The 21,208-nt window shown below is 41.8% G+C and overlaps 1 protein-coding gene across 2 annotated transcripts; it reads right to left on the bottom strand.

Moving 5' to 3' along the window:
* Positions 1-290: 290 nt before the first annotated feature.
* On the bottom strand, positions 291-14,640 carry rcor2 (REST corepressor 2). 2 transcript variants are annotated; one of them, XM_072376857.1, is made up of 14 exons: positions 14,478-14,640; positions 9,104-9,229; positions 7,178-7,234; positions 6,523-6,603; positions 6,268-6,320; positions 6,013-6,174; positions 5,790-5,914; positions 5,466-5,532; positions 5,137-5,382; positions 4,552-4,629; positions 4,212-4,269; positions 3,707-3,774; positions 3,268-3,429; positions 291-2,417 (listed from the first exon to the last, which is right to left on the bottom strand). In XM_072376857.1, exons 2-14 carry the CDS (start codon positions 9,225-9,227, stop codon positions 2,079-2,081), a joined length of 1,620 nt encoding a protein of 539 aa, XP_072232958.1. In that variant the 5' UTR covers positions 9,228-9,229; positions 14,478-14,640; the 3' UTR covers positions 291-2,078. The 2 variants fall into 2 exon arrangements, with proteins under 2 accessions (XP_072232958.1, XP_072232957.1); XM_072376856.1 differs by lacking the exon at positions 14,478-14,640 and adding an exon at positions 12,583-12,768.
* Positions 14,641-21,208: the final 6,568 nt, after the last annotated feature.

Below are 21,208 nucleotides of genomic sequence, written 5' to 3'. Positions count from 1 at the left end.
CACGACTTCGAGTTATTTTTATCCTCTAAAGCTCACCAGTATATTTCTCAGATCAGTTGAGCAGTTAAATTAGACACATTTAGACGCTTTCATCCTGATGACAACTGCACTCCTAGGTGCACAGGTGAAGCCCAATGGAAGGCCCGGCTCCTTCCTGGAGGCAGAAGGTGGCTGTGTCAACAGGTGGCGCTTCAGCTGGTCCAATAGAAGTCTGAAGTGTGCTGAGATCAAACACTAAACACCATCTATGTGGATTAATAACTCAAATTCATGGTAAAATGTGCACGATTTGGTCATTTTCTTTATTCTAAAAAGGTTTTACTTTTTTTTTTTTTCTTTTTAAACACAAACAAGTTTTATTTCCACAGTGTGAACAACTTCTCGCATACATTACACACAAGCCGTTTTTGGAGAGAGGAACAAATATAACGAGTCAAAAGGAAAATCACTTTAAAGCGGAACAAAGCGACGGACCCCTTCCATCCAGAGGTGCGTCGAACTGAGGCGCCGAAGGCCTCCGCCAACAGAACTGTGACGCGAGACTGAACAGCTCAGACACCTGCGACGGACGTCCAGAATACATCCGTGATGAAGCTGTTACAGTAATAAAGCTCAGCAAGTCATTTACATTTGTTCATGAAGCTATTAGAACTCACTTAAGATGCATGAAACTAAACTTCCTAAACACAAAGAACTGCAGCTCCTCCTCATAGTTTGCCGACTCGACAGCGGAAACTTCTTCCAGATCCACTTTAATCTCCTGCATCTCCTCCCTTTGGAGGCCACCAGGGGAGAAAGCTGCTCTAAGTGCTCCACAGACTTCTCATCTGTGATAATTGGGGCACGCTGGCTGATGAGGAAAGTAAAAGATATCACTCGTTTCTCTCATTTAAGTGAGCCGCTTTCTTCTAACATGCGCTTCCCTCCATTCTTCCTTTTCTTTGGACACTTTTCCAGTGTCGTAACAAGTGAGCGAACCAGTAATGTAAAAGGTAAAGGCTTCAGATGCTCAACGGCTAACAGGAGACTGTAACAATGTGCTTTTTCAAACAGACTTTGGCAGTGCTTTGTTATTTTTAGGAGGTCAGAAAAAGTCCGGAGCGCCCCAGGCTGAGGTGCGTTTTCACTTGCTCCGCAGAGCAGTCAGTGTTTCCAGCTCAATCTATTATGAAGTGATGAGCTGCGGTAAATCAGGTTCTAATAGGCTCCTTTTTCTCCTTAGTGCTCAGTCAACGATCATAATTAAGTATGCACAATCTAAACTACGTACATCAACTAACTGCCTGCCTACGGCTCACCTAGTCAACAAAAAAGTTCAACCTTACTCCAGTTAACACTAGTTATACATGGCTACAAGAGAAGAGAGAGATGTGATCTCCAGCTCATCTTTTTTTTCCTTTTCTTTTCGCCGTCAAAAACCAGAACAATAAACTCAGATTACAGAATCTGGTTTCTCTCCATAAGTACCTTTTGCTCCTCTTTGAGGGTCTAAGTTTTAAAGCAACACTCAGAAAGAAAAAGGATGAAGTTCTTCACGTGACCCGTAAGAGGCGGGTTTGGCTCAAATGTAGGCACCTCTTCCTCCATCTTCATCTTTTCATTCCCGTGTATTCGTTTGTTTTTACTGAAAGTTGTTTGTATAATCTTATACCAGTGGAACATCATATACACATATATATATATATATAGATATGAAAAATGTCTGTTTGACCACATTCCTCCACAATCCAGATGTTCAGCAGTTGCCATGGAGACGAGCAGGTGGGTTTTCTATTTGTGGTCATGGCTTCATAAGCTCGAGGATGCAGGGTCTGATTTTGACTTGGTAAGTGATGTGTGTGTGTGCACACGTAGTGTTTTAAGTTCCTAGCTGTCAGTGCTGTGTGTGCCAGAGAACTGTGGTCTGGAGGTAGGTGTGTCTCAGTACAGTAAAGGGGCCTCGGATCACTAGAGGGTGATCAGTCGATTACATGATGTGGAATTATCCCATAGCTGACAGTGAAGGGTGATGGCGTTACAGAAGGAGGGTTTGCGTGTGTGCCAATTTGTGTATGTGTGTTTGAATTCCTTTGAGTGTATCAGTGCGAGTTGGGCTGCTCCACTTTGAGCCCGACCAGTGACGGAGGCATCTGGGTTGCAGCCGAGGAAGAGGAGGAGCTGGGAGATGAACCCCTAAGACTGGAGGAGGAGGAGGTCACTGCAGGCCGAATGAGTGGAGGGGGAGGGTGGTTGTGAGGCGCTCTGTTCTGGAGCGGTCGTGTCTGCAGAGGAGGGGGCTGTCGGAGGAGGCTCGGGGGTGCTGAAGGAGGTGCCGGGCGCAGCAGCGGAGGGGGCTGAGAGAGGGAGGAGGGGGTCTGGGTGGAGGAGGGAGGAGAGGAGCTGCCAGTGGTGTCTTGGGGGGAGTCCTCCATCTTGACCTGAGAGGAGTGAGGAGCAGCAGAGAGGATTCTGTTAAACTTCAGAACCTTAACACAAAGAAGGGAGTCACGTGGCAGATATCCCAGTGATGGGGTTACACCCATCCAAAACACACGCCTGAATCTGTTTGACCAGTACAATACGCATCGAAAACTGGTATGTGAACAACTATGCTACCAACAGAGAGCAAAGGTTGCAAAGAAAAAAAACTGTAGGAAAAAATTCCCAATTACATTTCAAAACCACGTCTAAAAACGGGGAACATCTGCTGTGCAAGTGGTTGAACCAACAGAGCAGAGCAGAGCAGAGCAGAGCAGGAAGCTGAGACTTCCGTTTAAGAGCCAAATGCTGAAATTCAGAAACGACTGAAATCCAGACCTGGAAACATGGATATGAGAGAGCACTTTGTGTTCAGTATGTAAAGACTTTTGGGTGAAAATGACTTCTGGACACTATCAGAGGTCACCTGACGGGTCTTTTAATGCCCAATGCCATGCTTTAGAGATCAGATGGATAAGATTCAAAGCTTTCATGCACAAAGGAGACCTTTTTTATTTATTTATTGCCGTGCCTCCTGATGAGCCAAACCATCAGTCACCTTTACTGACATTTAGATGGCAGAAAAACTCGCTTAAAAAAGTAAGATTGCCATCATTGGAACTGAAAAGAATCACGCAAGCAAATGTAGAACTCAGACCTGAGTAAATGTCTTGCTGAAGTGCATTTTAATCACCTTAAAGCAGTTCCAGAGTACGATCGTTGTTTATTACGATCCAGATAAGAACCTGAGTGCAGCTGAGAGTGAAGAACATTTGAAAGTATGCAAACCTAAAGTGTGTTCGGTCTCACCTCTTCCTCCTCAGCGCCTCCATCTGCAGCTGCAGCCATCTCCTCGCCGCTCCTCCTGGGGTCTCGCTGCTCTCGGCTGGTTGCCACCTGCTCGGCTGCCCACTCCCTCAACACCTCGTCAAGGTTGAACCGCCGGCGATAGCTGACGAAGAACGAGCTCACCTGAACAGAAAGCCAGGGATGGAGAGAGGAAATCCTTTACAACAGAGAGGTATACTGCATGCAAGGACACACAGCAGACAACAGAGGGCAGGATAGAAATGAAGAGATGGATGATGAAGATTACGATCGTCCTATAAAAAGGAAGATATTAGGCAGAATGATGTGGGGGAACTTAGAGGGGAGATGAAAAACTCACAGGTAGCTCATATAAATAAAAGGAGGCTTAGACTGAGGTCAGAGTAAAAGATGTTCAATATGTGAGGAAGAGGAGGCTCACCTGAACGGGCGTTTTAGTGCTGATCACTTCAGCAATGGCTGCAAAGTCTTTCCCATATCGACGGATAGCTAAGAAAAGGAAACATCAGGTTTATGTTGAGGCTTACTGCGACAGAACCGACAGCTTTCATCGTCTCTGTTAGAGGTGACGTGTTTCCACAGGTTTACTGTTAACCTCAATCTGAGTGCACCTGCCTTTACCCGACCTGCTCACAGCCGCACGGTTCGACTCCTGCGTCGTGTTCGGCTGTTTGAGCAGCTGCAGTAAATGAGGGCGCATGCTTTGCTCAAAGGCACGCAGTCTGCAGTTGAATTGATCTTATCTTTATCAACCTTTTTGTGTATTTATCCATCTGAGAAATGTTCAGGCCTCTGCAAAGCAATCAACGGAGGCTTCTGGACGGATAGCTCAGGTGCGTTATCTGGCTACGAGTGTGAAGTAGGGAGGGCAGCGACGTGACTTTGTAGGAGGGGAACCGGAACACGATGCTTCAGCTTTTACTCACCTTGAACAACGAGCAGCTGCTCCTCTGTGGTCCAACGAGAGTTCATCTTAGGGGCAGGCTGGGAGAGACGGAGAGAGATTTGAGTGTGACTGAGGGAGGTGGCATGATAGGAGAAAAATGGATGAAGATGACAGCATGAGGCCAGTGGGCAGATTAAGGCTAATCTCAGTCCGGCAAGAGGTGAACTAAAGCCTGGAGGGAGCTTAAATAGACAGTGAATAAATGAATGATCAGAGGAACTAACTGGAGCAGGGTCACAAAGGGAGGAAAGTAAGGAGCCAGGAAACAAAAATCAATGAGGTGATAGATGACAGATGTAGGGAAGAGCAAAAAAGGTTACCTCAGTAGGTTTGAATGCAGTGAGACCGTCATTTAGGCCTTGTTTCAAACTGCTGTTGTTCTGCTTAATAGACTGAACCTGAGACAAAGAAAAAACAACAATGAGGTCCATTTATTTTTAAGAAAATAGCACTGACGCTTTCAACTACAAAGGAGAGAACGCTTGTGCTCGATGTCACCAAATTCCCTAAAGTGGAGAAGTGAGGAGACCCAGTCGGGGGTTCCCTGTTGATTATTCATTCATTTGGTGCCTTAGAGCTCTTATAATGTACACACAAATGTTTGCAGTAAAGAAAAAGTGAAGCTGTATTCAGAAAATCCCGACTGAATTAAGCACATTAACTTTTATTGGAAAAAGACAAAACACCTTCAAAGTGTAAACTTTTTTTCTTAAAATACATACGTCCATCAACCTTAAAAAGAAAAAAGACAGTTTATGCTACGGTGTTGACATGAACACGTTAAAAACCTGTGGATCCACAGTAGTTCAGCTGATCAGATCCTGTGTGTATTCCCAGTTCATTTACGCCGTACATTCATAACAAGATGTCCAAACGTGTAATCAGTGGCCACATTTAAAACACACCTGTCTCTTGAGTGAAACGAGCTGCGTGTCCAGCTGCCGTACAGTTAGGACTCCGGCATCATTGGAGGCTGACACAGACATGATGTCTCCCTGGTCCAGGTACATGCCTTTGGGTGGCCTGCGACGCGCTCTGAGCGGGTGGTGCCTGTACTGAGCACCGATACTCTCCTTCTTCACAGGCCCGGAGCGACTGGCTTTGTCGGTGGCTTTCTCTGAGCTGGTGCTGCTGGGGTTCTGTTTCACCGCCTACGTGGACAACAAATTAAATGACAAATGCTAGAAATCCACTTCTGTCACACTGAAACAGATCTCAGATTTCTATTGCTCACCTCTTTCTTGGCGTCAAGCTCGAATTCACTGTCGCTGACTGGCTCTCCCTCCTCTACATCATCGTTACTGCGAGAAAAAAGGCTGCTTTTTTTTATCATTAAGCTCCGACCCCATTCTATTGATCACGTTTAAACCCTGAATTATATCTGGAATTAGCTTGGAAAGTTCAGCTGAAAAATAAATAAAATTGTTCCCCAGGATGACGTTCTCATTGACGTTCGTGTCACAAAGCTGTTCTGCATTCATTCTTCGCTCCCTTCATCCCCCCAATCCTTCATGTTAAGTTTCAGGGGTTAAAGAGTTGGTTTTTTGGTGTTGCAAACCTGTCATCTTTCTCCCTCTTGTTGATCAGCCTTCTGGCCTGTCGGTCCATGACGGAGGTCCTGGTCCTGGTCTTCTTCCAGCTGTAGTAGTACTTCACAAGGCTGGAGATTAACTTATCTGGAAGCTGCACAAATTACAAATACAACCAGCTTCATAACTGATCTTACAAGTAATTCTCCAAGAAATCTTTGGTGTAAAACAAGCGTGAGTGTTTTCTCGTACCATCTGCTGGATGCGATGGAAACTTTTTCCGTGGAAGCTGAAAGCCTGCTCGAACAGCACTTTATCCTCCACTGTCCACTCATCTGGGAAAGGCGTGAAGTTGGCCAAGTCTGCCAGCGAGCGCTCCACATCGTGTTTGTGCCACAACAACATGCCCAGAGCCTGGAGGGTCAGAGACCGGGCGAGGTGACGGGTCAGAGACCACACAAGGTTTACCTTGGATTTATCCTTAACTGCACATATTTGCTTTCATACCTGCTCCATGTTGTATCCATGTTTTTCTTTAGCCATCAGGATGTACTCATCCACTGGAATGACAGGCAATTAAATGTTCACGAGAGAAAGGAAAATCGTGAGAAATACATGAGAGATGATGGAAAAAGAGGGAACGATAGCGAATGAACATGCGAGCACAAAAAGAGAGGGAAAAGCCATCTCTCTGTCAGCATATAACCATTAAATTGAAGGTCAGGTTAGAAAGTTTGTGCATGGGAGGTGTGTGCGGCTTACACACTGCATCAGAGAGCTGACTGTTGGGACACCACACCAACATGCTCCTCTGGTCCTTCTCATTGTAGCGGCTTGGACTGTCTGGTAATGAGAACAAAACAGGGACTTTAGACTATTATTAAACACAAAGTCAGCCTTGAAATCCATGTTTTATTTGAGGATATAAATATACATATACATGTATCTATATATATATATATTCTCCTTTACTCTGTCACATCATCTCCATGCCCCTCCCCCCACCATCTTCCTCTCCCAACCTCCACTGTCTAAGAACTCCCAACATGTCTCTTCCCATCTAAGCTCTCTCCTCTTCGGTCTGTCAACAAGCTCCTTTGTGGATCGTACAACTTATTAAAACTGATGCAGGTTTGCATATTCGTCCTCTCTTCTGCTGCAGACTAACCACTGGGGTAAAGTCATCCAGTCTCTATGGAGATTATGGTGAAGATTTTCCTGTGCCACGCACCGTTACATCTACTACTCGCACGAATCATTGTCTTTCATCAGACTTTCATCTTAATTTGTCATGAATCTACAATCAAACTAAATAAAAACTAGAATTACTGCACTGTAGTTGGCTATACCTAAAAAATGTAAGGAGATTTATGTTTACTGTCATCTTCTCTCTGTTCTCTCTTCACTGCCAGCTTACCTGGTTTGAACTCTGGGATCTGAGCCTGGTAGTCTCCTCCCACTCTGATCATGCTGTCTGTGGTGAAAGACAAGGTGGACATGAGTATCCATTTCCTCAAGTGATGGGTAAATTGTAGAAAAGAGAGGAAAATGGGGGTCAGGTATTCTATAAAAAGCTGCAGGTTTATAGGAAAAATGAAATAGTTAAAAAGACAATCGTGAAGTCTGACTGAAAAATAATGCTAATCTGTCTTGATAATGTGCTTTTGGGGCTGATCTGTACGAGGTCATGTCATATGTCATTAAAGGGCAGTTATGTATATGTTACTATGACTACTGTCAATCTGCAGCCAGTTCAGTGCAGACTTTCTCCACAGCTGCAGTTCACATATGCACGTCACAGTGGATTATTTTAACATTTTGAAAAAAGATGCCACAAGACATAATCCCGTGGAAAATAACATGTTTAGAGTGGTGGATGAGGTACTCTGACAATAATCCTAGTGGACATCAACATCACACGTATTTGTATTAAATCCACAATATCAAGATGCAAGTGGAAAGCTAAACACGGGTCACCAAAGACCTCACTTTATCTTCTAGACTGTAAGCTCTGAAAAAAGGTCAAGAGATAGAGGCACAGTGGCAGTTTTTTTAACAGTTTATACTTTAAAATGTTCATTACATGTCAGAAGAACAGTTCAAACAGCCACCTGAATGCTATTTTATTTAAAAATCCTTTAAATTCACAGATACATTGACCCATGGTCCACTTCATCCTATCCAAAAAAAAGCCTTTTTCCAAGTTTTTTTGTCAAAGTACAATAAAAGTAAGCAAATAACAGTTTTGCGTTTAAATCTTTATATTATAAGAAAAGTTATTAGGCACAGCCCAACAACATGAATTTTTCCTCACTCACTCATATCGATTAAAACACGATGAAACATAATTTATCCCTCCTTTTTATTTTAAATGGTCAAAACCAAGAGAAAAGCAGTAAAAACCAGTTGTGATATGCTGCCCTTAAATGTGCCATTCTTATCTATTAGAGCATTTGAAACATCTCATTTTAGTGTTTACCATTTAAGCAATACATTTGATGTATTGCTTGTTAACTTAAATTCCTCACAATTGGTGGGTTTTTAAACAAAGCACACAAGTTAATTCTATAAGAAAACTATTAAAAGCCTGAACTAAACCTGTACTATTAAAAAGTATATATATATAGAAAAAGAGAGAGAGATTTTTTTTTGCTGTGATGACATTTTTCATCCCTACCACTCATATCTAATTAAGAGAGACCCACACAGATGGAGCAAAATAGGGAGAGAAGAGTAATAACGGATGGTGGACATTAAGTAATTAGTGCTGTTCTACAGCTAGCAAGAGATGGTGGAGATGGGGAGAGTGTGGAAGTGAGGAGTTAAAATAGACTGGAAGAAGTATGGAGGCAGACACAGATTACAGCTTCCTTGGGGACACAGGACAGGAAGGGAGGAGCAGGAGGTGATAGAAACATAAGCACATATTTGAAAAGAGTAGAGGGGCTTTTGACAGAGGAAGAAACAAAAAGAGCGAGAGCAGGAAACAGGAGCCGCAGAAATGGATGACAATTATGACTAAATGAAACGTTTGATCTAAAAATGAGTCCTTCAAAGACCAACGTAGAGTCGGTGGGGAGAGAATGGTGGAGGAAAAGAAGCATGTAGGCAGAGAATAACAAAGATGAAGAGTGTGGGAAGATGCTGGAGGAGGGGATGACAGGGGAGCAGTGTGAAGGGACTCGTGAAGCACTGCAGCAATGCAACGGATGCAACCAGAACAGCTGGCTTGATTTCTCTTGTTTGTGTTGCTTCATGTTAGGATACTGAACCCTGAGATATGAGCAGCGCTGTTAAGTCAACATCTAGCTCAGTAGTTCAACAAGTGTGTTTGCGTGTTTACCGTGAGCGTGCTCCTCATCGCTGCTCTCCTCCTCAGAGTGTGGCTGACTGTTGCCGTTGGTAACAGTTTTGGCTCTGCTCCTGGACAGGACCCCAGCCCCTGAGCGCTCCATCACAGAGGGCATGACTGCAACAGCACACAGAGCAGTAACGGAAAACGTCACTACTTACATTCCACCAGTCATCAACATTTAACTCTTCCCAGAAATTGTTGCATCATTTTGTGTTGGCTGCTTTTTGTTGAAACCCTTTAAAACCTGAAATCACTCTTGTAACACGGTACTTTAAGCTTGGAAGAAGTCCCATCGTATTCTTTGGGTTGATGTTTTCTGTACACAAACGCAACAGTATTCAACATCTCGGTCATTTCAACGTGATCGTGTGTTCTTAAAAGTTCAGTGAGAATTATGGCCTCTATTTACAGCCTGAAAGATAACCAAGTAACCTGCAGTTTGAGAAATACTGCAGGTCAAGTAACTTGTCAGACAGTTTCCTTTGCCAGAAGCCATTCTCTGCTCATGTTCATCTTTACTGACTGTGTGATGTTTGCTTCCAGAATTTGCTGGATTTACTTGATTCATTTCCTCTCCAACACTAAAAAGTTACCATTATTCTGGTCTTTCAGACCTTGACTTGACCTCCACAGCTCCTGTTAACTACATTATGAACAGAGGAAAAATAAAAGTGTTTTGTTATCTCGTCATAGCCTTCTCCAGCTTTATGGACATAATTGAAATGTTCAGAATACAAGGCAGCTGTATAAAGGAGCCGATGGCTAAAGGTTCTTGGGACAATTTTCAGTCTAAGCATCACTGGGCTTCTCACAATAATTCATCATCACATAACTGCAGTTATTTAAGGTAATGTGATCATTTTTAGCACAATCTTCACCATCATTTCCAATAACCTTTATATAACCACTAAAAATTAGTTTTACCTCTTTATAAGGTTTAATTTTTTTCTAACCAAACCAATTTTATTCTGGCCTCCTCTCTTGCAGTGGTTGTATGGCCCCAGAGTTAGGAATTAGAGCTTAATCTACAACATTCAAGCAGCTGCATTTGCTAACATTATACTGACATTCGCCAAATATTTAGTTGCAAAGCCAATTGATAAATAAACTGCAGGAATATTTTTGGTCTAAAGGAAAGTGGATAGCTCAAAAACTTGGAGGTGATTTGTCAAATATACAGGAAAACTAAGGAGGCCAAAAGTGATGCAGCAAATATCAGTGATGCATGAAATGTTTAAAAATGTGTTTATTAGAGGTCATTTTTTACAATAAACATGTGCTTCTGTGGTTTCCCCCTGTTCTGAGTAACACTTAGCATGGCTAACCTCTTGGGAATCCTTTCAGGTTCTCCAAACAGAGAACTCTGACTGCTGTCAGCTGCAGAAAACACTCAGATGTTTTCACACAAAACTCTACTTAAAACAAGCAGAATGTCCCTTTAGAGGTCCAACATCTGCATGAACGTTATCAAGAGCTTAGATCTACAGGATGCCCAAACTTTTTCAAGTATTTTAACTATACAAAAAGAGTTCATTAGTATTGTTATAACTGTCAAAAATAATGTTTAATATTTAACTTTTTTTTTTCAAGTAATTATTTCCTGAAAGTAGCAAAGTACCAAGGGTGCCCAAACTTAACTGCCACAGTTTGAAATCCACCACATCAGCACAGCAAACCCCTCCCAAAGCCAATGAAAGCTGTAAAAATCTATCAAATGCGTGTACACACAAGCAACACCAACGACTATGACTGCAGGCGGCATTTAAATTAAGCGTGCCATGGAAAACACGAGAGCCTTCCTGTGTGAACAGTGCCTTTATTCTAAGTGTCATCCATAACCGGAGCGACATAATACTGCGATCGAGCATCGTTTTTTCCCCCTCTGTCTCTCAGTTTGTGCATCTTGGATCTCGTGAGTATCACAGCGGCACAAAGAAGACTAAAAGATCAGCTCAGGACACAGCGGAAAGTAATCCATCACAACTCCTTCCTGTATACACGGTGCAGTTACATCCCACAGTACACCAGAAACAAAGAACAACGATATTAGATCCGGACGGCACTATTAACACCCATCACAGTGCACTTGCTGTCCCTCATCATCGTATCACACACACTTCATCTTCAGCCTCTCAACTTGAAACGCCAACCAGCACAAAGCGGGGACGCGAAGTTATGTGACCGACCCGCTGCATTAACCCCTCACTCGTCTCATCAAACATGCCCAGTTATGCTTCTGTAGGCGGTGGTAGGAAATCTCTCCAACCCGAGAGATTAAAATCACACCGACCGACCTACAGGCAGACAATACAAATGTCTGAGGCTCTCTGGAGGTCTTTTGTCTATCGCTGCTCCCGATGTCCCCCCCTCCTTAGTTTAAATCAGTAGCTCGGTTTAACTCCACTTCACAAATCACAAGTATCTAGAGGCTCATTTAAATACATGTCGATACATGAAAGTTGGCGAAATCGCCGCAGAGGCGAATAAAAATGGGGGCAGGTTGCAAGCTTTAATCACAACCCAGTTCACTTTCAAGGAGTTTGGGGGGGTGGGGGGGTCGTGGTAGCCTCAAACATGGTTATCAGGATCTCCAGCAAAACTGTAACAAACAACAAGACCTAAATATATTTAATCTGTGTGCTACCTTGGTTTGGTAGAAACTACCTGTCGTTATGAGTGTTCTCTGAGCATGTGCAAATACCCCCACCCCCCAAAGACACACACAAACAAACTTCCAACCATAAAATGGGCAGCTGTTACAACTTAAAACATGCATAATGCTATCACAGTCCAGGATTAAGTACTAAACTGTTTTCCAACTTGATCCATTTTAAGTGGATGGTCTGATTCAATTATTTCTTCTTTTCTTTTTTAAACTCAAACTTGCACAAAAGACTGACTACATTTTAACCAAAGTGTTCAATAATATGCTCATTGATACATCTTTTTAATATGCATCTATAATCTGTCCATTTTAGGCTTCCTGTTATTATTCCGTTTATGTTTGAACATTTGAGATAGCTTATTCACAGTTTGCAATTTATTCCTGCAACATCCAATTTCTAAAGTAACATTTTATCAGTTTCGCAAAACAGTCATCTGTACTGTGTCAGACTTTGAATTCCTTTTGTTTTCCCCATGCTTGCCTTGCTGTTGGTACAACTAAAGCTTGTCTGCCGCTGGAATGGAGTAAAAACTCGCTCTCTGGCTCATATTAACTTAACTTGGTAGTCTGTTCGTGGACGTTAAGCTACAAACGGCAGCAATTATGCCAATCGGAGTGATTACCATAGGTTTAATAATGTAATTTGGCGACATTTCTGCCCCCTCTCTTGGCAAAGTGCAATTGAAGTCGACCCCACTTGGTCGTTGAGATGCTAGCGTTAGCCAGTTAGCTTGCGGCTAGTACCCTCTCGTTACATTTGTAACGTTAATAGTTGGAAGTCGAGATAACAGTCACACTGTACCTGCGTTTCGTTTCTCTCCGCTTTCCCGCACTCAAAACTTATCTGAGCCTTTGTACGCGGTTTATAATCCTCTTCGAAGTGCTAAAAGACAATTACTGCTCCTAAAAGGACTTAATTCTTGCCTAATTGATGCGCACAGTCAGTACAATGAAGTGAACTGCATGGATAGATGGAAGCAGCCGGGAGTGTGTGCGCCGGAGAGACGGACAACACCCGCAGAAAAGTGAGGTGGACATCCGCTCCGCCTCTCCCAGCCTACCGTTTGGATTGACAAAAAGTAGTCCTGTAAAACTATCAAGTTTAACCTACACCTGATTTAGTATTTTTTTCGATGGACCTGTAATTTGACATGTAAGAATGCTCTTTATCAGATCACTGCAGCAAGAAGCCATAGAATAAAACACAGCTTTTATAAAACTGCCAACCTTTAAATTCAAAGTATGGATGTAACAAAAACAAACCTACAGGAGAAGGAGAAAGTGCACACGGTTATGTTTTGTTCTAAAAGTAGTTATTGTGGAGTCTTAATCTGCCATCCATCAAAATCCCATAAATTAGGGTCTACTAGGCAGTGTGTCGGCGGAGGGATTCGTCAACTGTGCATCTCTGTGCAGAGGCAGGCTGTCCAGACTTGTACTGATGTGTGCTTGTTGGAAGAAAGGGTAAGAGAGCTGGGTACAATTGAACCTAGTGTGAGTATGCGTGTGTGTGTGTGTGAGAGAGAGAGTGTGTGTGAGTGTGTGCGTTTGTTTGTTTATGTGTGTGTCTGCGAGACATTGAACGTGCCCTCAAGAGCGTCCGTGACTTTGTGCATGAACTAACAAAGACTCAGATAAATAGCCCCAGAGTGCAAAGCTTTTTAAATTTTATTTCAAATGTTAGACACTTAAATGAGTAGGAGCCTTTGTGTGTTTTTGTGTATCTGTCTGTGCATGTGTGTGAATGCACAGGTGGACGTGTGTGAGTAGAATAGGGAGTGTTTTGTGGATCGCTGTCTCAGGATCTTTCTCACCTGATGCTGGTTTTAAACAATAACACACACACACACACACACACAGACAAACTGCTGGGACCCTCACAATTGCTGGCTGTTGACATGTAACAACCAGTTACAAACTCCTCCAGCTTTTTCTCTCTTCTTTCTCGTTAGCATCATCACCTCCTCCTCTTTTTCCCCACCTCCTCCTCATCACCCCAGCTCATCTCCATCTCCTCATGATCTCTCTTGTTTGCCACCCCTCCCTCCCTCTCCATACTCCTGCTTCCTGCTCCTTTCTGATCCTCCTGTATTTGCCTGATTTCCCTTGCTGGTCTTCTTTTTTTATTAAATTCTTTTTGCTCCTCAGTCCTTTTTCTCAATAACTTTCCCTCTCTTTCTTCTTCTCTTCACCTCCAAAGTATCTGCCCTAACTCTGGTCCTCCTACACCCTTCTCCCTTGTACATTTTCTTCACCTCCTTTGCTTTCCTTCCCTCCTTAATATTTTTCCTGTCTCCCTGCTCCACTCTTCCACACCCTCCTCCCCCCTTTCTCTTCAGTAACGACTGTTTTCCTGCCTTCTTCTTCTTCTTCTTCTTCATCTCACCCCTCTACATTCTCTTCTTCCTCCTTCCTGTGCCTATCTCTCTGGCTACTTATCTGCCCCTCTCTCATGTCGCTTGCAGTTTCAACAGTGAGTGCATGTGTGTGTGTTTGTGTGCGTACGTGCAAATTCTTCCCATCCCCCACTAGTTTTGCTTCGCTCACTTCCAGCACCCCACACCTCCCCTGCTCCTCTTCCTCCTTCTTCAGTCTCATTTTCACCCTTTCCACCTCCTCCCCTCCTCGCCTCTCCCCTTGTTCCCCCCTCACCTCCTCCCTCTTCTCCTCTCATTAGTCAGTGGCCATGAAACTCACCATTCCACTGTCTTCTCTTGCTCAGTCCTCCAGTCCCCAATACATCCTCACTAATGAACAACTGCTACATCTCTCCTTCTCACCCCCCTCTGAGCTCCCTCCTTCCGTCCTCCTCTCCCTTTTATCTTGTCCTCCCTTCTCCTCCTTCTCTGTCCTCCTCTCCATTCGCCACTCAGTCTCTGTTTCCCCTTCCCTCCTCTCCTCTCGCTTGGTTTCTCTTCGATCTTTCAAAGCACAGTGTACCTCCCACTCTCTTTTTTAGCTCACTCTTGTTTCCACCCCACCACCACCTTAACTCCCCACCTGTCTCATGCCATCTTCTTGCCTGTCTGTATGTCTGCTCCTCTCACGTTTGTCGAGGAAAATATCTCTATGTCTCCTCTGCTGTCTCCCCGCATTTCTCTGCACATTTACCACTTCACCCTGACTTCTGTCCCTCCATCTATCTCTGCTGTGAAATCCCTGAGTCTCTTTCATCTCAGGGAATGCAAGGTCTAGATTCAGATTTCATAGAAACTCTTCCTGTTGTACTAATGAAGCCACATTACCGAGCAACCTTTGCAACAATAAAGATGTATAAATACAAACTGAGCAAACATGTGAAAGGATAATTGATGTATAGGTTTGTCTCATTGTCATCTATTGTACAACTTAGATTCCTGTGACTTAACAGTGTCTTTGTGTTTAAAAAGAAACAAGGAACATCTGTGTATTGAATTTTGTGTCCATTTATTTAAAACACGTCTTGTTTTTTAAGGGATCACATGTGCCTCTTTTAACCCATAACACAATGTATTCACAAATATATAGAGTTGTGACCTGGAATATCTCACTTGGTATGTGGCAGTCCAACCAGAATATGCTACATAAAAAATGTTATACTTTTCCCCCCGTTGGTTCCAGGGTTTAATATAATCAGATTTTCGTCCCCTTATCTTATCAACCAACACACATCCCGTGTGACAGGATAACTGTAGGGACAAAATTTGGTCACTTTGAAGACAAAAGATATCTCATACCCCATCATCCTTCTTTAAAACTGCCTTGAATGTGTTGCAATATAAGCCTTACTACAACAGTTAAACATGGAATGTTCATTTTTCTGTTTTTGATGAATTATTTTTAGTCCCAGGCAGAGGAGCATCATTGCTGCATCTGGGTTATAGCTACAACAAACCTAAGCTTTAGGAATTCCCTAAATTGCATGACAGTCAGTTGAATACAGTGTAGACGTATATGAAGAGTAGGGACAGTTCAGTCAGGACCAAAACGGTGGCTCAAGTGATTCAGCAACATGCCACAACAGTGTCATCCATTTTAAGCCATGAGGGCAGAATGAAAATCAATGTGAAACTGGCAAACAAAGCTGGATATATTCTTAAGTCCAGAGACATTTTCCTAATGTTAGTGCTGGCAGAAACAGGGGTGGCCATGACTCAGGAGTTGGAGTGGTTTTCTACCAATCAGATGGTTGGTGGTTTGATCCCGAGCTTCCCAAGCACAAACGGTCATGTGTTCTTGTGCAAAACAGTGAATCCCACATCGCCGAAGTACATTCACAGGTGTGTGAGTCAGCTCAGAATGTGCACTCAGTGAATAGTTTCAAATAAAGCATCGTATGAATGTGTGTCCGAATGCGTGACGGTTTCTCATCATCCATATTTTTTTTGTGAGGAAGAAAACTTCTAGAAATGCAGTTTATTTAGAGAAAAATTTGATGAACAAAATATGTCAGGATTCATCAGGTGTGAATCGTAATCATTAACTGCGTGACAAGACAAGCTTTACTGAGCTATCCCTTTTTTCTTTGTCTCATGATACATTTTGAATTTTATAGCTAACCTGGTCTCACTACACCTTATAAATGATGCTTTCAAGGGGAGGTTTTGTTAGTGTGACATTTCCTGTCTTTTGAAGGGGGCGAGACTAACCCTGTCACAAAGGAAAAAAAGATTTTTGTGCAGAAAGTTAGCAGTTTTAATGCAAGCCATGATGTTTTCCTAAACCTAACCGATGATGTTCTAATGCTGAGTTCTAATATAACCATGACTGAAAGCAGAAATAAATAATGGCTGAAAAAAAAAAAGAAGAATTTGGGCTGTTGAATGGTTGAGCATTAAACACACTCAGATGTCCTGCTTGACACCTCCAAATTCCTCTAAATTAAGACTTTTTTTTTTTTTTTTACCTGTTTGATCTGATAATCACTCATTTCATGACAGCTTCATGAAATGCTGTGAGACTTCATACTGTTTTGAAGTTCTTTTTGTGTCTGCATGCATGTAGACTATCTTTTTCACACAAATCTCTACTTAAAACAAGAATGCAGAATGTCCCTTTAGAGGTTTTTGTGATTTCATAACCCGTGTAAATGTAATGTTCTGTAAAACTTTCTCCAAAGAGAATTCTGGACAATCATCACCATCCTCTCCTATTATCTTTAATAAAAATCGTTTCTCATATCAAGACTTTAAAATTAAAGTGGTTGATTAATTGTGTTAATATTGAGAAGGTTTAAAATAAGATTTTTAGGAATTTAAGAGGTATCAAGCCAAAGTTGGCTGCTTTACCACCAGATATACAAGCACACATTGTGGATCACTTCAAACATAATCAGCCAGATGTGACTTCTAGTTATTAGACATATAAAGGTGAGCAATACCAGAGGCAAAAAATGGTAATTTGCTGTCTAATACAGATATACTGAGTAACATTTCATCTGTAGAGTAGATGCCTCGTCTATGTGATCTAATTCTGTGCTGCAGGGCTCTCTGTGCTGAGGAAAGAGGCTTCATCCTCATCCTCATCTTCATCCACCACTCTCCACTGGTCCTTTCCACACTGCATCTGTTGATTCTCTCTCTCCCATCAATACTCCCTGCCTGCCTCCTTCCTCATCTATCTGTCTGCGTGTGTTCACTGCTATAGCAGTATGTGTGTGGGTGGAGGTGGAAGGGTGGGGGGGGCACCATGCATTTTTGCACTCTCTCCTGATCTGGTGCTGTTACATGTTTACAAATAGAGCAATAAAGTGTGGACTAAAAGAGTGTCTGTCTGCAGAGAACTTTTTTGACCCGGTCATGTTTCTTCTGTGGCATTACATGCAAACACAGACAGAGAGCTTGATACAATGAGCATCAGGCCTCAGCATCAACCCGGAGAGCTTCGTGGCGCCCCCTACTGACTCGTGAAATAAATGTTTCAACCAGCAGCAGAGAGACAGATTCCCTGAAGACAAAAGACTGTAGGCGGGGTTTGGAGACACGGCCATCTGCGTTCTGTAGAGGGCTACCATGTTGTGTGTGTGTGTGTGTGTGTGTGTATGTGTGTGTTTCAGAGGGAGAGAACCCCCTATACAAAGCCTTTATTTGCATTATGAAAAGGTGGGTGGGCTTGTGTAGGAGGCTATTCCATGTTCAACTAAACCAAGAATTCACTGATACTCAGTGATTTTGAGTGTAATGTTTAAACCTAAGAAGTATATTTGTCTTCACATCGTACACTACTACTAGTTTTTGTGAGAACAAATATAATAAAAATAGACAGTGATGTCTAACACTCCTAATGACAGAAATCCAAACAGACTCACAATACTATTTTACCATCAAATCTACCATATATCTACTGCCCCAATTCCAATTCCAAAATGGGAAGAATCATCTCGTAAACAAACATTTTATTCGCAACAGAACATAGAAAACATATCAGATGCTGAAAGTGAGACATTTGACTTTTTCATAAAAAATATTTTCTTATCTTGGATTTGATGGCTGCAACCCGCCTAAAAAAAAAGTTCACTTTGTAACGTCCCCTCTTTTAATGACAGTATTTAAGTGGAGCTGCCCACTAAGTCTGGGAGACCAGTTATCAGACCTTTGGGAGAGGAATGTTGTCCCATTCTTATCTGATATAGGATTCTAGCTGCTGAACAGTGCTTGGTCTTCTTTGATGTATTTTGAATGGTATGATGCACCAAATCATCTTACTAACTTGCTGCTAATTAACTGAATTAGTTGCTACATGATCCTCTAGCTTTTTCTTTTTAGTACCACAATAATTTTTCTGTGAATTTTGGATAAAAGCATAGAAATCAAACAGGAAGGTTACTGTCCTGGTTAAAACTCCAGCAGCAGCGTTCTGGATGAGCTGCAGATGTATGTGTATATATGTATTTATTTATTCCTTTTAGAGTCAGGTTACTTCCCTCAAATTCAAGATATCGGCATTTGATATGTTTTCTGTGTTCTATTTGTGAACAAGATATTAGTTATGAGATTTGAAAATCATTGCATTCAGTTTTTATTTACATTTTTACACAGCATCCCAACTAATTTGAAATTGGGGTAATAAATGTCTCATATGCTCCTTCAGACTCGAACTGCTCTGGCCTTGCCAATAAAAAACACACCCACAGCATGATGCTGCCACCACCATACTTCACTGTGGAGGTGGTATTCATGGGGTGCGGAGAGGCGTTCAGTTTGCGCCACACGCTGTGTTTTCTTTGACAGCGAAAAAGTTTAATTGTGGTGCCAATACACCAGTTTACCTTCTTCCACATGTCTGGAAGGTTCTCCCCGATGTTTTCTCATTTCTACTTCAAGCAATAGCTTTTGTCTGACCATTGTTCCATGAAGCCCAACTTTGTACAGTCCTCAGCTTTTAATTTGTCCTTTGGAAATATACTTAATTCTCTGTGGTGGAGCTTTGCAACTCCTTCAGGGTTCCTGTAAGCCTGATTGTTAACTCTCTGTTCAGTGGACCTCTTGACTTGTTTGTGAGTTTTTAAGGTCAGCCCTTTCCTGTTAGGTTCGTTGCGATGCCATATTCATTCCATTTTAAACAGTGGATTTAGTGGTGCTCAGACGTAATTTCTGTCTTTGTTATTTTTCAATAACCCAGTCTCAATCTGCACTTCTTCCGAACTTTGACTTTGACGTGTTTCGAGATCATGTTGCAGACTCTTTCACGGCAGATGTCTTACTGACAACATGTGACTCTTAGATTCCACATGAAGGGACCTAATGGAACATACATATGCACACATCACTCATCTGTTGCTTTTTTTTAGTTCCATCACATAAAATGTCTAAACCTTTTTCAGGTTGTAAGCCAACAAATTATTTTTGTAAAATGTCAGAGTGTGAACACATTTGCAATGTACAGTAAAGAGTTAAAAGTTGTAACTGTTCAACTCAATTTGTACTTTGGATGAAAATATCCAAAAATTAAAGCGAAGAGTCTGCACTTTATATCTTGATTCACAATAACTTTCAAGATGTTCACAGCTCACATGACAAAACTTGGTCGTAAATTATTGATTGTTTATATATCAGGTCAGAGCTGATACTTTGTCATTGATCTGCTTTTCTTTGCAATATAAGACAACATAAGACCATTTCAGTTTCAACATTGTGCTTTCAAACTCTTGGCCCAACAAAAAATAAATTTTTGTTGGTTTACGTCTCTTAAAAATCCAAAGTATTAGTTTGACGTATTATATTAAGGTACTTTTTTAACATTCAATGAAAAAATGTGCCCATCTGTCTGTTATGCTGCAGGATAAGATACCACAATCTTTTTTTATGCTTCACCCTGCCATTAAAGTTTGTTTGCTGTAGCTGGCGTCAAGGGTAAATGATTGCTAAAAGTGGAAACCAGTGCAGTAAAACTTAAAATAAAACCCTACACTTTCAATACCGCTTCATCATTTAGCTTGTCGGGGCCTAATTGTAGGTTCGGTATAAAATACCGGGCTCGACTGTGACTTGGTTGATTTCACGCTCCTACACCCCCACCTAGTGGTCACTGTGACACACTGCACCTGGAATAATTGTAAATATTCAAAGACCTGGGACAACAACTGCTTCTTGTTTTAGTTGATTAGTTTGTTTAAATGATATGATATGTTGAGTCAGACACACGAGCGTGTAAATTTTTTGTGCAATATTTGTTTCACAGCACACAGTGTGATGATACCAATTAGTCTGACTTTACTGGAGGGTCTGAATGGTAAAACTGTTTTACAATTGTAAAATTGTAAAACTGTTTTACAATTGTAAAATTGTAAAACTGGCTCTGTGCGAGCTCATGTACTGTTTCAGTCAGTCCACCTCCAACCCATCTTAGAAGGACCAATTTTTCAAGAAAGTGACACCTGACTTTATCCATTCTTTATCCTGATTAATAATTTTGCAATTATTTCACCTTATAGAAATGGATAACAAAGCAGAAAGTCTGAGATAAAGTATTCCACATCACGATTATGTCAAATTTAAAACAAATCTGACTGTGGACTGGTTCCAAAACAGAGTTTATTGTACTCAAATGACTTAAATGTATGTACTGGAGGGAGAGTGAGACACTTTCTCCTGCAAATCTTTCTTTATGTGGAGCACTCATGTCAGATCAACAAAACATGAAAGGATTAATGGCATTTTACATTTTCTTGTTAAATCTTTGTTTTCTCATTATAATTATTTGTCAGTTGAATGTCTTCCCTTTATGCTATCATTGCTGTATGGCGCCTTCATTCATGCCACAGCAGGGACATTTCTTTGTCTGCAAATAGACGACAGACATTTTGTTACATACAAATTTTAGCTTTTATATCACTACAAGTTATGGCGGGCTCATAACCGTTTTCTTAATAATACATACACAGCAAAGAATGGTTAGCCCACAGTTTTCTTGTGTCCCACATTTTGGCCTTGACACTGGTGAATGAAGGT

This window comes from Leuresthes tenuis, unplaced genomic scaffold (assembly GCF_036924035.1).
Source record: "Leuresthes tenuis unplaced genomic scaffold, fLeuTen1.0.hap1 SCAF_22, whole genome shotgun sequence".
Classification (NCBI taxonomy): domain Eukaryota; kingdom Metazoa; phylum Chordata; class Actinopteri; order Atheriniformes; family Atherinopsidae; genus Leuresthes; species Leuresthes tenuis.
This window is presented reverse-complemented; position numbering and strand designations above follow the sequence as displayed.

What these genes read in the sequence shown, in the direction of transcription:
- rcor2 (XM_072376857.1), bottom strand. Translation starts at nt 9,227, where the DNA reads ATGCCCTCTGTGATGGAGCGCTCAGGGGCTGGGGTCCTGTCCAGGAGC. An exon ending in TCAGCTCTCTGATGCAGTGT is followed by an intron (nt 6,321 to 6,522) that starts GTAAGCCGCACA and finishes CTGTCATTCCAG; the next exon opens with TGGATGAGTACATCCTGATG. An exon ending in ATGGATACAACATGGAGCAG is followed by an intron (nt 6,175 to 6,267) that starts GTATGAAAGCAA and finishes CTGACCCTCCAG; the next exon opens with GCTCTGGGCATGTTGTTGTG.